The following is a 16,101-nucleotide window of genomic DNA, read 5'->3' as shown; positions in this document are numbered from 1 at the left end:
ATTTGTCCTCCAGTAGCCTCTCTGGCTTCAGCTGCTACACCCCTGAAGTTTTCCTCTCCATACTTTACTACTTTCTACCAGCCACGTATGTCAGCATTCAACCAACTTTTCACTGTTCCCCAAGCCTGACATTCTCTTTCATGTTATTTTGTACATGCTGTTCCTTCTCCCTGAAATGTTATTTTCTCCCTTGTCTGCCCGACATATACCTGCTTATCTTTTAAATTTCTACTTTGCCATTGCCTCCAATCTGATAACAACCTCAAGGTCCCAGATGCACCCTGGCACTCCCTTTTCTAGGATTGCATTGTACTTGTTTGCATTTCCTTTATAGCATATGCCATGTTGTATTATAACTGATATAATTAAGAATAATATGGCCAGGAGTGGTGGCTCATGCCTGTGATCCCAGCACTTTGGGAGGTCAAGGCGGGCAGATCATGAGGTCAGTAGGTCAAGACCATCCTGGTTAACATGGTGAAGCCCCATTTCTACTAAAAATACAAAAAAATTGGCCGAGCACGGTAGCACGTGCCTGTAGTCCCAGCTGCTGGGGAGGCTGAGGCGGGAGAATCGCTTGAACCCGGTAGGCGGAGGTTGAAGTGAGCTGAGATCATGCCACTGCACTCCAGCCTGGGCAACAGAGCAAGACTCTGTCTCAAAAAAAAAAAAGGAATAATATATTGGCTTTCATGTTTGCTGCTCCTACTACACTGCACTGTGAACCTGAAGGCAAGAATATTATCCTAGAGACTACAGATCCCTAGTCTGTCTCTAGGATAGTGCCTGGCCCAATGTTAGCATCCTATAACTGGCAATTTGAATCAGGGAGCTGGAAGGGAGAGAAGGAGAGAAGGAAAAGGGTAGGGAGTAAGCAACAGGAAGCAGATGATATGATCAGATTAGTGTCATAGAAACATTTCTTCATGCATGTGAAGGGGCAAGCTAGGAGACAGAGAAACTATTTGGGCACAGTAAGAGATGAAAGAAACTGGATTAATTAAGAGGTAATAGGAGTTAGTGTAAACAAATATTGAATAGTAATACTGAAGGATTTGGTAATCAACAGATGTGAACATGAAGCAGAAGTGAGAGCCAGATATGATTCTGGCTCAGTTCTTAGCCTGGAAAAGTAGAGGGGGATATGCCATTAACACCCATTGAAAATTCAGGAAGAAGACATTGCCTTGGAGTGTCAGCACGATGCCCAGGTGAGATGCTCAGAAGAGTGGATAGGGAAGGTCTGAAGCTTAACCGAGAGGTTAGAAGCAGTGATGAAGGCTCATAGCTTGTCCCTGTAAAAGAGGAAGTGAGTTGAAGAGGGCAGGCAGCCAGGGGAGATTGGAGAGTACATCGAGAAGAGGGCCACGAATTAAACAAGGACAGATGGGAATATTAGACCCAGGAAGGAAGCTGATAAGGAGCAGAAAGAAAGCAGGAGAAACAGGAGAGCAATGGTTTGGTCATCTCCACTGAACACCCTAAGAAGTCAGAGAAGAGGTCTTGGGTGACATTCCAGAGAGGAATTTCAGCTGGATGTCTGGGATAAAAGTCAAATTCCTGTGGGCTGAAAAGTCTCCAGAGAAGTTCTGGTTTTCAAAGCTACATCTTAAGCTTATTGAAACCCTAAGGGAAAAGTTTATTAGAAAATGAAAGAAAATAATTATAGAAGGTTGTCTCTGCCTGGTCTCTTAAAAAGTAAGTTAGCTATTTTTTTTTTTGAGAAGATTTCAAGACAACAGAAAGATAATTGGTTGTTAGGACCAGTTGTAATGTGGAATATAGACACATCTGGGGCATGTCATTTCCAAAAGATCCATATGCTATAGCTGGAGTGTCCCCCTCAAAACTCATGTTGAAATTTCATTGCCATTGTAACAGTTTTGAAAGGAGGCACCTTTATGAGGTTATCATGTCATGAGGGTTCTGCCCTCATGAATAGATTAATGCTGTTGTTTCAGGAGAGGGTTAGTTATCGCAGGAGTGGGCTCCTGATAAAAGAATGAAGTTCAGCTCCCTTTTTTCTGTCTCCTGCATGTACTTCCTCACCATGTGATGCCTTCTACCATGTTATGATGCAGCAAGAAGGCCCCCACCAGATGTGGCGCCTTGATCTTGGACTTCCCAGCCTTCAGAACTGTGAGCCAAGCAAATGTCTTTTCTTTATAAATCATCCATTCTGTGGTGTTCTGTTACAGTGGCAGAAAATGGAGTAAGAAAACATATATGTTTAAAAGCAACAAAGACATACTTACAGTATGAGAGAATCGTTTGGTTCTCCTAATATAGTATTTGCCTCGATCATTTTGACTGCTGATGCCAAGTTCAAATATTCCAGATATTTTAAAACCAAAACTGAAACCAGACCTGCTTGCCACTTTCTCTATGACATTGCGTTCAAAATCTGAGTACGATTCATACTCTTTCAATATAAATTCGTATTTGCCTTGGGTCTAAAGAAGAAAAAAGAAAGTGTTTTTTATTTCATTTGACTCAAATCAGTTCAATACCAGTGAGAAGACAGCCACTCTACTCCTACTATGTGCTGGATACTGAACTAGATGCTCTGGATACAGAAAAATCAGGGCTGATTTGTGTCCCCACCTCAAGGCTCTTGGTTCAGTAGTAGAGACAGACCTGATCAATACCTTGGGTGGAAACTTAGAGGTTGGTTTTTGATTTGGATTTCAACTGGCAAAAATGCAGGGGAACATTCTGGGCTGTGGGCTCAGCTTAAGCAAAAGCATGGAGGTGGGAAAGGGGAGGGTGTGCCCCAGGAACTGCAAGGAGAGCAGTGCAGTTCAAAGAGAAGTTGAAACAGTGAGGAGAAAAAGGGGATGTTGTGAGAGGATGTTCTGACATCAAAATAGACTTTTGAATTACTTGTCCTGAAATCTGGGCTTAATTCAAGTATGACCTAGCAGAGGAAGTAGATCAAGCCTCAGGAAGATGATGTGGTGGTTGGATCGGAAGGGAAAAATTTGGAGTCCGAGAGACAAACCCATGAGGAGGCTGTAAGAGCAGTGCAGGTGATGGTTGATGAGGGTCTGGTCTAAGGCAGTGGCTGGAGGATCAAGTGACAAGGGCAAGAAAGTACCTTAGAGAGAACTTAGGAGAGCCACTTGCTCGAAAACCAGTGTTCATGGCTTTGTGTGTAGGGGAACTGCCAAGGGTAGTGCCTTGTGGGCCCTGGAGTGACCAGTCTCGAGTCACCTCCCTGCCCACAGCTCCCATCAGCTTCAGCTGCTGCCCATTCAGCCTGTAATTCCCAGAGGAGGGTGCAACAGCTCAGCTGCTACAAGGGGAAGGAGGAGCAGTTCGGACATGGTCTGCAGCGTGGCCGCTGAGATGCGCTGCATCTCTGCTCTTGTCTAGTCAGATGACTTTGGACTATTGCCTTGACCTCTCCATGCCTCAGTTTCTTCATGTGTAAAATGGAAGCAATAATGGTCCCTTTCATCAGGCTTGTTCTGAGGATTGGGCTTATACTGGTAAATCACAGCATGGCACCTGGCACAGCGCTCAAAGAATGTTGGTATGGAGACCGGAGCGTTTACCATGTATGTCCTGCCTGAGTTAGGATCCACTTGCACCTGGATGGTAATGGCTGCTCTGAAATCCTCCCTTGAAAATAGAGGTTTTGTGGATGGCAATGGACACCCTGATGGAGAGTGTGTTTGGCGCTAAGCTAAATTTGTTCTTTCTTGGCTAAAAAATGTGTTGGGGAGGAAGAGAAGGAGGAGTAAGGAGGAGCTTGCCTTCAAAATGGTGCAATATATACATTTTAAAGACAGGATCTTGCTTTGTCACCATGCTGGAGTGCAGTGGTACGACCTTGACTCACTGTAGCCTCAATCTCCAGGGCTCAAGTGATCCTCCTGCCTCAGCCTCCCGAGTGGCTGGGACAATAGACATGCACCACCACACCCGGCTAGAAAAAAGGGTGCAATTTTGGAAGTGGAAATTACCATCAAGATCCTCTAGTCTCGTCCCCCAGTTTCACAGATGAGAAAACTGAGGCCCAGAGTGGAAGAGGAACTTAACCTAAGGTGAAATTGGGACCTGTGGCAGAGCCAGTCCTGGAACCCAGTGTGTTCCCGTCAGATATCAAGTGTGTGTGTCCTGCAGGCTATTCTAAACCCCACTGTCTGTGAGATGTGTTTCTAAGTTTGTACATCAATCATAATAGGGACTTACATTGGTAGAGCATTTCATAAAATGCTTAGAGTAATGCCTGCTTTTAATAGGCATGGATTTGATAAGAATGCAATAACAACAGCAACAAGAGTGAACATTTTCTATGGACTCACCATTAAGCCAGGTGCTGTGCTAAATACACACATTATCTCACTAATCCTCTCCCTGCAGGGTGGGACCTCCATAACTCCCAATTTAAAGATAGGAAAACAGAGGCTCATAGCCTTTAGGATTATATGGATGGTAAGTGGCAGAGTCACCAAGTCAGTGTGACTCCAAATCCTAAGCTTTATTTCTATCTTCAAGGTAGCTTTTGATATTATGGTTTCTATTATTACTGCTCTACAACCACCCTCCTGTTACTATATACAGGATGTCATCTCCACCACAATGTCTGGAGGAAGGAACTGCCCATTTTTACATATGAAGAAACTGAAGCTCAAACAGAAAAGGAGATGTGTCCAAGGTCACACAGCTAGCAGGCTGTCGGGCCGGGCCATGGACCCTGCTAACTGGATGCTCAGCTGGGGCTCCCTCCACTGCTACCTGGCTGTCTCTTACCTGTGGTGTGTAGCTTTCCACATTGTAGGGCTTCCTAAACCTCGTGTTCAGGATGTAATGCGGGGAGCATCCACCTGCATAATACCTGTGATCAAGAACTGGGCCCTCAAAACTGTTAGTGAACAAATTTATCCTGTGAGGAAGAGACAGAGATGACGAAGAGGTTAAGGTTTGGGGTTGCTTAATCTTGATTGTCAGGCTCTACTGAATGAAAACAAAAATTCCTTGGCATAGTCTTCAAGGCCCTTGATACCTGGTCCAAATCAGCTTTCCAGCTTCATTTCTGGCCGATCTTAATCACAGCCACGTGCCCTAGTCCCCAGCCATGTGAAGAGGCTTACTCTTGCTCCAGTCTACTCAGCTCCTTCTGTGGTAGGTACTTCCCTGCACCCAGAATGCCCTGCCACCCAGTCACTGTTTTATCTCTGACTTGTCTGTCAAGATTGAGCTCTGTTGCCAGTGTGGTGAGAGGTTTCACTGACACTTGTGCTTGAAGCCTGTAGCCCAGCTGCGTTAGGGGCCCTCATAACACCCTGTGCTCACACTGTTGTGCATTTATTATCCTGTATTACTACCATTGCCTTGAGAGAGTTGGGTAGCATAATAGGGAAGTGTGTGGACTTTGGAGCCAGACGTCTGAGATGCAATCTCTGTTCTGCCCCTTACTGCCCAGGTGACCTTGGGCAAGCCAATTAAACCTTGGGTGGCTACTTACTACCTCTCTGCCTCAGTCTGCTCATATGCAAATAGGGACCATGAAAATACTCCTTCATGGGGATGATGTGAGGATCACAAGTGTCATGCTTATGAAGTCCTTAAAATACTGCTTGGTCCACGATAAATGTGCTATTTATGTACTTGTCACCCTCACTATGCTGTGTGCTGTTTGAAGTGGCAGTTTTCTTAATTTCTGTACAACCCTCATCACAACGCATTTACAATATTATTCACAATAATTACTGTTTACTGAGGGTGTAACTGGTGACAAACACAGCAGTGGGTAGCTACATGCATCATCTCATTAGTGTCCCTGCAGCTCTGTGCAATAGATGTTATCTCCATTTTAGAGAGGAAAAGAATCCAGCCCCTCCTTAGACATTATTTGCCACTGCCTCCTAAGGCAAGCTTCCATTCTTGACCATCTCTAACTACTGAAATTTCTGTTTTTATTAAGAGTCTCTGTCTCCTATCAGCTTCCACTTATTGGCCTTGGTTCTGTTCCTCACCAGAATTGTCTGGGGTCTCTTTCCCATGACATATTCCATGTATCAAAATAATGTATACATATTTATTTTCTTTAACAACTATAATGTGGTGCTGACTTTGTGGAGGCATCATCCTAATCAATTTACACATAATGGCTCATTTAATCCTTATAAGGATTAATCATTAGAAGGTAAGTATTATTATTATCCCCATTTTGCAGATGAGAAACATGAGGGTAACTGACTAACCCAGAGTCTCCCTGCCAGGAACAATGGGTGGACTGGACTTTGAAATCTGATAGTGGAGCAAGAACAGAGTCTGTATTTTTCCCACCACACAAGCTGCCCAGCGCCTCTTATATTAGTCATATTCACTTGTTCAATCTTCACAGCACTTTGAAAGAAGCATGTTATTAACTTCCTCCTGCAGATGATAAAACTAAAGTTCCACATAGATAAGTGCCTTGCCCGAGGTGCCCTGGCCAGTGAGCCACTCCTTCTGTTCCCTCCTACAGGGTCCTGTCAGGCCCTACTGCTGGCTTTGAGTGTCTGCTATCCCACACTCTAGCTGAGTGACCCTGGAACTCACTCAACTTTTCTGGGCCTCAGTTTCCTTATCTGCAAGGTGGGGATTATAATAACTAGCTTATAAGGTAGTCCTGAGAGAAGCCTCCCACGTGAAGAGTCTCCAGTGATAACTTTAAAAATTGAGATTTGATGGGTTTTTTTAGAATGAAGGTAAATCCCATTCAGGGTCAGTGTTCCCCTCCCCAGGCTCTGTCTCATATGATGATTCCTAAAGCATATGAGGGGAAGGTCTCCCTCTTCCACCTGCAAGCTAAGAAGCTGCAAAATATGGCAGGAAAGTAAGGTGCATGCCAGGCCAGTGTGGCCCCTTCTGACCTTGCTCCTCTGTCCTCGCCAGAGGACAGGACCAACTCAGAGATCCCCAAAAGCACTGGAAATCCATCCCTTCACTGTCTAACTAGAGATCTCTCTTCTTGGAGGGACCAATGCTGGGAGATAGGGACAGACCTGGATAAAACCTGCCTGCCAAGTTGTCAATAGGATTCAAGACGTAAGGCGTAGAAAGCACCTAACATTGTCACACTGCAGGTGTTCAGATAAAGGCTCCCCCCCTACCCCGGCCCTCGCATAGCAGTCTGTGTGGTTTCCACACATGCACAGCTCTGTCCCAGTGTTCCAAGCCAGCCCTCCTGACGCCTAGGTCTGTCCATGGGACGTGTTCCTGAAGCCACTTGGAAATGCCCTCAGAGAGCAACCAGAAGTGTCACTTACAATACAGTCTTTTCTCAGAAAGGTGAGTGAGGACCTCTGTTTATATCAGTTCTCTATGCTCCAGAATTCCATTTAATGCTGTGCCTTCCCATCTACACCACAGAAAAATGGTCACTTACCCACTGGCCAGACTGCCAATTCCCCAGTATTGGACCATTTCATGCTGACATTTTTTATAAATCCTTCTACAGTTTGCTTCATCTGACTGGTCTCCGCAGTCATTGTCCCCATTGCAAAGAAGTCTGCGGTTTACACACCTTCCTAGAATGGAGAAAGAGTATTACCCAGAGCCACATGGTTGGCAAGAAAGGAACTAACAGAGTATAAGCACCTACTAGGTGCCAGACCTTTTGTCAGGCCTTGCATGCTGCCCCGTTTTAATTAGTCATCCTGTATCCAGATAGATTGCTTATGGCACTAACAGTTTATTCCTCTATTGCCACCTCCCTCAGCAGAAGAGGCCAGTGTTGTATTCCAGAAAGCAGCAGGACAGTTTGACTCTCTCTCCTTGGAGCTGGAAAGAGGGGGTGGGATGGGTGGGTCCCGTAAATTGTGTGAGCTGGGCCACCTTTCTCTTGTTACTTAACCTCTCTGCCTCAATTTACTCACCTGTAAAATAGGAAAGTCATCATACCTATCCCATAAGATTGTTCGAAATTTAAATGAGTAAATAAAACAGTACTGGCTCCTAGGAAGTGCTGTGTAAGTGTTATCAGCACTATTAGTGTTTTTGAGGGCCAAGTGCACATTAACTAGTAAATATTTGCAGTGGGATTGAAACCTTTAACTGTCCAGTCACAAATTCTTCCCACTAAACCACACTGCCTTCAACAACATAGTCATTTGGATTCTGAAAAATTATTTGCATCCCTTTTGCTTCCTTTAAACTTTTTCCTCCTGATTGATTTCCTTTCTTATTAGTATATTGTTGGGAGATAAAGACCATAAGACAGGTAGTCCTACTTCCTCAGATATGTCTGGTCATTTTAAACCAATGTTCTTGGAGTGTTAAAAGCAGAAAAATAACAATCTGGCCTTCAAATATTTCTTGCCAGACATTTAAACTAAAGACTGCCTGAATAACCATCATGGCTTTGGTCAGAATCATGGAACACTGGCCATAATGAGTGCATGGATACACTCTAAAAAAGTCTCTCAGATTTATTGGATAGAATTTTGCATTTGCAATAACCCCTAGAAATTGCTCTAAGAATCCCTCTTTCTTGAAAGATCCCCATGCACAGTCCACACGGGTACAGTAAATGTAGAGAATTGCAACTTCCGTCTAGAAAATGTGGGTCAAAATACTCTCATTTTTGCTGGAGATGGAGAAATACAGAAGCATCTGTTTGCTTGGATTCTCTGAATGAATTGAAAAGTTGTGTTTATTTAGTTTTGCAGCAGGTGATTATTCATTTGTGTACTCCTTTCTTCCTACCTTCCTTCCTTCTGTCAATCTATCCATCTGTCCTTTTTTCTTTTCTTCCTTTTTATAAACACTAATTTTTACTGGGTATATCATGGATTAGGGATCATCTTGGACTTAGTGATGTAGAAATGCAAATGACAGGAAATATCTTTCTAAAGATTTATCAGCAATAAATGATGCTAACTGCCCTATGTAACCATTCTAGATTTTGTCACATTCTACTTAACCCCAGACCTCTGAGAGAGCTAAGGGAGCCAACAGTCTACAAAGAGCTCTCATAGCCATGATGTCACTTGATGCTTATCACAGACTTGTAAGGTATTCACATCACCCCTAATTTTCAGTTGAGGGAGCCAAGATGCAGAAAGGTTAAGTGACTTCTGCTAGTCACAAAGTCAAAATAAGACCTGACCCAAGATTTCTGACTCCAGCACACATACTTTTTGTGTCTTTAATGTCAGTGAATGTAATCTGAATTCTCAAATTTCCAATAGAAGCTTTGCCACTTACCTGCTATATGAAGAAGTGACCTCTTCAAGTCTCGATTTTTTAAGGTGTATAATGAGGATAATAATAACACCTACATTATAAGGTGATTTTTATAAAATAATGCATGTGAAAGGAGGTCAGAGATTTTAGGACAAGGAGGCCTCCTGAGCTGCCCCATGACCCTGATCTTGAGCACTGGACATGGCCTGTCCCTTGGTCATCAAGAACCATTACCTTATTTCAGGCTTTCCCCCTCTTACTCCTACATTGATTTATACCTGTCTGTGCACACACAAAGCCTTCACATCGCACTTGACTTCTGCATGGTCTGTTGGTAACACAGTCTTCGACTTCCTTGTCAGAGAAGTTGCACGGTTCCCCATGGAACTGAGAGGGCTGGAGCAAGTAGGCATACCTGTACTGTAGCAGAGAGGAGCCAGGTGAACCAAGGGCAAAGCCTTAGATCTCAGGAGCTGAGGGATACTCTGTGTAAATGGGTCTTGAGCCAGGATTTGGGCTCCACAAGAGCACTGAAATGCCTGATTGTCATTCCCCCAGCCCCTTGTGCTCCCCCCATTATATATACACTTAAGGAGCTATGTTGTGATTTGCTGTTTGCTGGATGGTTTCTTCAATTAGTCTGTGAGCTCTCTGAGGGCAGGGACCTTGGCATTGATCTCTGCTTCTGCAGTGATCAGTCAAGATTTGCTGAATGTGGGAAAGTCAGCCCATGCTGACTCCATGGGCTCTGGAGTCAAAGGTTAGTAGATGGACTCATGTAGCCAGTTCAACACACAAAATAAATTATCTCTCAGCTTAATTACTCCACTTGGTTGATTCAAGTATTCCCCCTTTTTCCTGAAGGCATCAGTATATTATAAATGCAAAAACATGGGCTTTGGAGCTATAACTGATTCTGATACTTTACAGTCGTGTGATATTGGACAAATTACTTAATATTTATGAATCTCAATTTACCTATCTGTAAAATAGGGATCATGAATTATGTAAATGTTCAGTTATGAAGTTTAAATTACATAATCTCATTATGTTGTTGGATATATAGTAGGCATTCAATTTCTTGGACTTGTTTTTCTTTATTATTGCTTTTTAGCAGTCAATATTGCTATATCTCTACCATCTTATTCATTTATTCCAAAATGATTGATTGAGCCACCCAGTGTTGAAAAGGTAGGTTTATTGTTGCTTCCTTGTTTGGTCCGTTTTACTGGTAATTGTATCCTCTAGCCTGTTCTCAAGGAGGTCACAGATGCTGGGGCTGGGCCCCAGGCAGTTGCAGCACAGTGCAATGAGTGCCATGACAGGGGAGGCAGAGTGCTTTGTACACTCATCGGGAGTCCCTCATGCAAACTTAGGAGAAGCCCAAGTGGAAGGCTTTGGAAGAACTAAGTGACACCTCAGCTGAAACTTGATGGCTGAGTAGGAATGTCTGGCAGGTGTGAAGAACTGGCGAGAGTGGGGCACAGAAGAGTGATATGGGTGGAGGAAATTCCTGTACCAAAGCTGAGAGGACTAGAGAAGGTGTCCCGTGTTCCAGAAAACATTAAAAAGATTCACTGTGGCTGGAGAGAAGAGCACAAGTAGGAGACTGGCCAGAGTGGGAGGGAGACATAGACAAGAGCAGATACTACAGGGGCCTCCAGGCCTTGGGAAAGTGATTACAGGATTTTACCCTGGGGCAATGAGAAACTGCTGCAGAGGAAGAAAGTGATCAGATTTGGGTGATTTCCAAATGTTAGTTGCAGTCAAGATTTTAGTAAACAAAAGAACACAGGAGGCAAGCCAGGATAGCAGCCCCTGCTTTGCAGGATGACATTAATGAGGCATAGTTATTACCTTCATGGCATCTATACTTGGGCCTTGGAAATCCAAAAAAAGAAATGTAGATAACCATTCACCTATGCCCTCGGTACTTGTAAAGGGTCATTCTTTCTGGAAGGCAGAGCCTGCCAGGACAGGGACAAGGCTTGCAGAGAACACTGTGAAAAAAAGAAGACTAAAAAGCTCCAGGCTCCAAAGGCAAAGTGGGCTCCAGGAGTGTGGAAGTGGTGCAGGAAATACATCACCCAATCTGACTTGAGAGGCTTTGCTGAGCCCCAGCCAGTGACCCTGCAGACGGGGATGATGACCAGCTGAGGCAACGTCTGCAGCAGACTCTGAGAGAGGAGCTCTAGCTGCCAGGCCGACTCATGCTGAGCCTTCCTAGTTTATGGTGCAGATGAAGCAATTATCCAGATAATTGGATCAATGCTGATAACTTCAGCAATAAAACCTAGTTTGGGAACTGAATGATCCACCTTGGCTCTCTCCATTGATCCAATTAACTGTGTGATTGTCCTGGGCTTACTTCCACAGCCTCTTTAGAGTCTAAGCCCATGGCTGGTTTGGTTTCCCAAGGATCTGGGGAAATAGCAACCGTTCTCTTTTCTCTGGCATATCTGTTGTTCTCAGAGCTAGGATCCTGGGTCAGCCCTTCTATGACCAAGGAGGCCGAATGACAGATATTGCAGAAATTGAGTGTATTCACCGGAAGAACCGTAGACAAGGAACACTGGACAGTGGCCGAGTTTGAGGTCTGCATTTACTACTAGGTGAACTCAAGAAGCCATTTACCTGCTCTGATTTCCTGTTTATCTATTTGTTTAACAGAAAGTGTAACAACAACATTCCCTTCCCTATAGAGATATCAGAAAACAGAACAAGATTAAACACCACACATTTATGAAGAACGTATTCTGTGCCAGAAATTGGTCTACACGTTGAAAATGCAGAACTGAATCAGCCTTCACAAGTTCACTGTGTATTGAAGGTGAAAAATAAGTGGCATGATGTGATAAATGTGATGATACAAGGGTAATAAGGAGCTATCGAAGCTCATAAAAGATTGCTTTATCCAACTGGAGGTAGGGCTGAGGAGGAGTCAAAAAGCTTTCTCAAAAGAGACAGCTCCTGAGTAGAGTTTCAAATTGTGAGTAGGTGTTCGCCAGTGAAGGAAGTGGGAAAGGTCACCCTACCTGAGAAAGCAGCATGAAGAAATGCCCAGAGAGAGTGAAGGCCAGAGTCATACAAGGGTCCAGTGTGCTGGAAATGTAGGCTAGATTCGGTCATAGGGATCATCGAAAACCACGATCCTGGACTTGATCCTAAGGGTCATGGGTAGATTGTGAATGGTTTCCAAGTGGGCAAAGACAACTCAGACATACACTGTGATTGCTTCCCCTATTTCATGATGAAAGATTGATTGAAAGAACAGGTTCAAGGCAGAGAGTCTAATTAGGAAGTTAGTAGAGTGAGAAAGGCTGGGTGTGCTTGGAAAACACTGGAGAACCAAAGGAAAGAACTTATTGCTGCTTGGAAGCACGGAAGGAAAGGATGCATTTATTAAGTTAGCTGACATTTATTGAGGGCCAACTATGTGCCAGGCACTGTTAGCAATGGCTCAGCCGATCTTGCTGGGGACAAAGGCTCCTGGAAGCTTAGAACTGTCCCAGGCCTGGTTGCTTACCCTTTTCTTCTGACAGGGATCACATGTGGTCCAAGAGGACCAACTAGACAGCTCACAATCAATGGGCATCAGGGTAACATCCACACTCCGCGTCTGTCTGCTCTTAGCAAAGCTCTTGTTGACTGCATTTGACTCAAAGGAATGTGGCCTTTCACCTCTAAAAGTCATCATGAGAGAAGAGAGTCACGTATCAGAAGGGAATTAAGTATACATCCAACCATCTATTTGTACATTCAATAAATATATATTTGCTCACTTGTGCAAGGCTATTAGTTTATCATTCCAGGATAGGTTAATTAATCCAACAAATATTTATTGAACATGAAGTAAGCACCTAACATTATGGCTTGAGAAACATGTCTGTGAGGAACATGTCTCACGTCCTAGCTCTATGGGACTTTATCCAGAGGGAAAGGATTTCCAGCATGCAGGCCCCATGGCTGGAGCTGTGCAGGCCCAGTGGGAGTCAGGAGAGCCTGGTTGTAGGGAAACAAGGAAGAGGCTGGCAGCAGCAGTCCCACTGAGTGGTATAAGCCTGAATCATGGCAATGGCCAGGGAGAGAGGATGGGGAGAACCAGCATATGAGATGCTTCTCATGTGGAATGGATAGAAAGTGATGGTGGATGGTGGAGGTGGGGTGTTAAAGGAAGGCCTTTTAAGTGGATGCTGTTTTCCCATTTGAGTGTGTGGGTGGTGGGAAACACAGAAGAAAATAAATCTTGATGGGGAAGACTTGAGTTTCGGGTGGCACATGCTGAGTTCCAGGTGCCATGAAACACTTACGGGGACTCATTTAGTAAATAGTTCCTATTTCCTATATGGGCTTGGATCTCAGGATGAGAGATTTGTGCCAGGTACAGATCTGATCATGAAAAGCTATGGAAGAGGAGGTGATGATTCTTGAGAGGAGAAGTGAGCGAAGGATACTTATTCTTGGAAACCTCAGCACCACCAGCAGAGATAAGCAATGCTTTTTGTTCATTTCCTGGAGCACATTGGGTTATGAGTGAACGAGTGAGGATGCTATTTAATTTGCCTGGGCCTTCAGTTTCTTCCTCTGTAATATGAAGGGTGTATGATGATTCTTATTTTTTCTTACAATTGAAAGAGTGTATTACACTGTAAGATTCTTTGTAATTTGTGTTCTTTTCCAGGGCACAAAAGGAGATGGGAAGACAAAAGGAATGGAGGTTTGCTGAGCACCTATGACAGACATGTCAAGGCTGTGCTCAATGGCCCAGCATCACCCATGCTATCTCCTTCTACTTTCACAGCAATGCTGGAAGGCAGCTGTGGAGCATTGCCACCTGGGCAGATGAGGGAAGTGGCCCAGAGAGACAGTGACACGTCCACTGTCATGCAGCTGGTATGCAGTGGTGTTACGATCTGAGCCGAGGTCTCTTAGGCTCTAGAGTATATATGGGCTTTGTCGGTTGCCCCATGCTGCCTGGAAGGAAACAGGGCCAGCACTGACTCCAACAATCTCTTCTAACCTCTATGTAAGGCCTCTTTCTTTCCATATCCAGGATAGAGTCATTAGGGAGAAGAGCATCACGTAGTTTTTACCATCTCATATACACATGATGTCACTCCCGACAAGGTCATTAACAATATGTTCTCACGTGGCAAAAGTCCTAAAAAGAGGATAGTATTAACTACGGTGAAATCCGTGTCCATGACCGCCCCAGAGACCAGCAAAAATCAGTCGCCTAGTAAAGTTGGATCTTTAATGAAAGGTCAAAGACTACTGGAAACCACAGGTGGATACTTTAAAATGGTTACTTGAGGCAGGATGCTGCACACCAGTGGGGGGCTTCAGAATGTGTTCTTATCTACTAATTTGCTCAGGTTTGACAAAACAATATTGTCTGTGATTTGGCTTCTCCTAAGTATGTATTTGACAGCTCTGCAGGGTACCCTCTTCCTATTTCAACTACAAAACAGTTACATTGTGTTTTTAGCAACCAAGGCAACTCCAGGGCCACAGTTGAGACTGAGCAGATAAGTAAGGTACACACTAGCTATTAAGAGTCACAATTATTTTCCTCTCTGAGATTTGAAAGCCTGTTAATGGGCAAGATGATCACTTACAGAAAGAACTTGGTAAAAAGTAGTTATATCCACCATATCTCTCATTTTTGCATCCAATTTTCATTATGGAAGGTGGCAATATAATAAAGTAATCAGCTGAATAAATAGTATGTTTGTAAATTACATCGGATGAGATGTGTGTGGTTTATTAGTACTACAAAATGCAAATCTGAAACAAAGGCTAGCATTAAATCGCATCTTTAGTTCCTGGGACTAACGAGGAGCCACACAAATTCTAGGTTCCATCAGGGCCTCTGTGTGTGGGAAAAACATGAGCTTTTCACCCCTATGAATTTCTATAGAAACAAACCTGATGGACATTTTGACCAACTGACTAAACTTCTGTCATTAAAAATCCTCTGTATGCTTTCAACATTGAAAAATTAAGCATGCCTAGAGAAGTACAAGAAATAATATAATAAACACCCATGTACTGACATCCAGATTGGCAGTTGTTCACACTTTGCTACACTTGCTTCAAGCCTTTTTTTAAATTTTTAATGTTGACACCTGCATTTTACAGCAGCCTCAATTTTTCTCCCCCCATCTTACCCCAGAGGTGCTATTGCCATTAATTTGGTGTGTTTCCTTCCAGTCTCTTTTAGATAATTTGACATCTATACACTATCTATAGTATTGCTTGTGTGTGCTTTATTCATACTTACACATATGATTTTGCAACTCACTTTTGTTAATCAACATTGCATTTCTGAAGCCTATCCATGTTGATTCATAAAGAGATCTAGCTCATTTCTTTTGTCTGGATGTTATATCATATGACACGCATTGCATTTAATTTATTCCTTTTCTTTTTGAGGGACATTTATATTTTCCCAATGTTTTGCGATTGCAAATAGAGCTACAGTAAACGCCCTTGCTCAGCTCCTTGAACATGTGCTCCCTCTACCTAAGGACTGGCAAGGAGGTGTCTTTCCTGGGGATGCAGAAAATGCTGTAGCCAGCATTAGGACACATTTCACTGGGCCCAGGTCTCCCACTCTCTTCCTAATAGGCGTCTCTGATCAAAATAAAGATGGATCCATCCAGTACGGCAGGATTGGGTCAGCAGTAAATTGCAAGCCATCAGCTTATATAGATGGGGTGCGTCAATATATTTTGGCTTTCGGTAGAAATGCCCTGACACAACAACTTTCTTGTCACACACAATTTGTTAAGCAGCTGCATCCCCTTTGCAAACAGCATCCTTTTTCTTTGCTAGAAGGGGCAGCTTCTAGGTGGCAGGTTTTCAATTTCTCTTCTCTCTGTCGTTTGCTGTGGTAGACACGGAATTTAAAGCAACATC

General features: G+C 43.7%; 1 protein-coding gene across 1 annotated transcript in view; it reads right to left on the bottom strand.

Annotated features, from left to right (window-relative positions):
* C8B (complement C8 beta chain) overlaps positions 1-16,101 on the bottom strand; it is a 45,355-nt gene that overhangs the window by 18,231 nt on the left and 11,023 nt on the right. The window contains exons 3-7 of the mRNA XM_055234509.2: positions 12,707-12,863; positions 9,459-9,600; positions 7,382-7,523; positions 4,759-4,891; positions 2,256-2,453 (exon numbers count right to left, since the gene is read on the bottom strand). Coding sequence (XP_055090484.1) covers positions 2,256-2,453; positions 4,759-4,891; positions 7,382-7,523; positions 9,459-9,600; positions 12,707-12,863 — 772 coding nt within the window. The remainder of the gene's footprint in view (positions 1-2,255; positions 2,454-4,758; positions 4,892-7,381; positions 7,524-9,458; positions 9,601-12,706; positions 12,864-16,101) is intronic.

The sequence above is a fragment of the Symphalangus syndactylus genome, chromosome 19, assembly GCF_028878055.3.
Source record: "Symphalangus syndactylus isolate Jambi chromosome 19, NHGRI_mSymSyn1-v2.1_pri, whole genome shotgun sequence".
NCBI classification, from domain to species: Eukaryota; Metazoa; Chordata; class Mammalia; order Primates; family Hylobatidae; genus Symphalangus; species Symphalangus syndactylus.
Note: the sequence above shows the minus strand (reverse complement) of the source record. Positions and strands in the feature narration are given on the sequence as shown.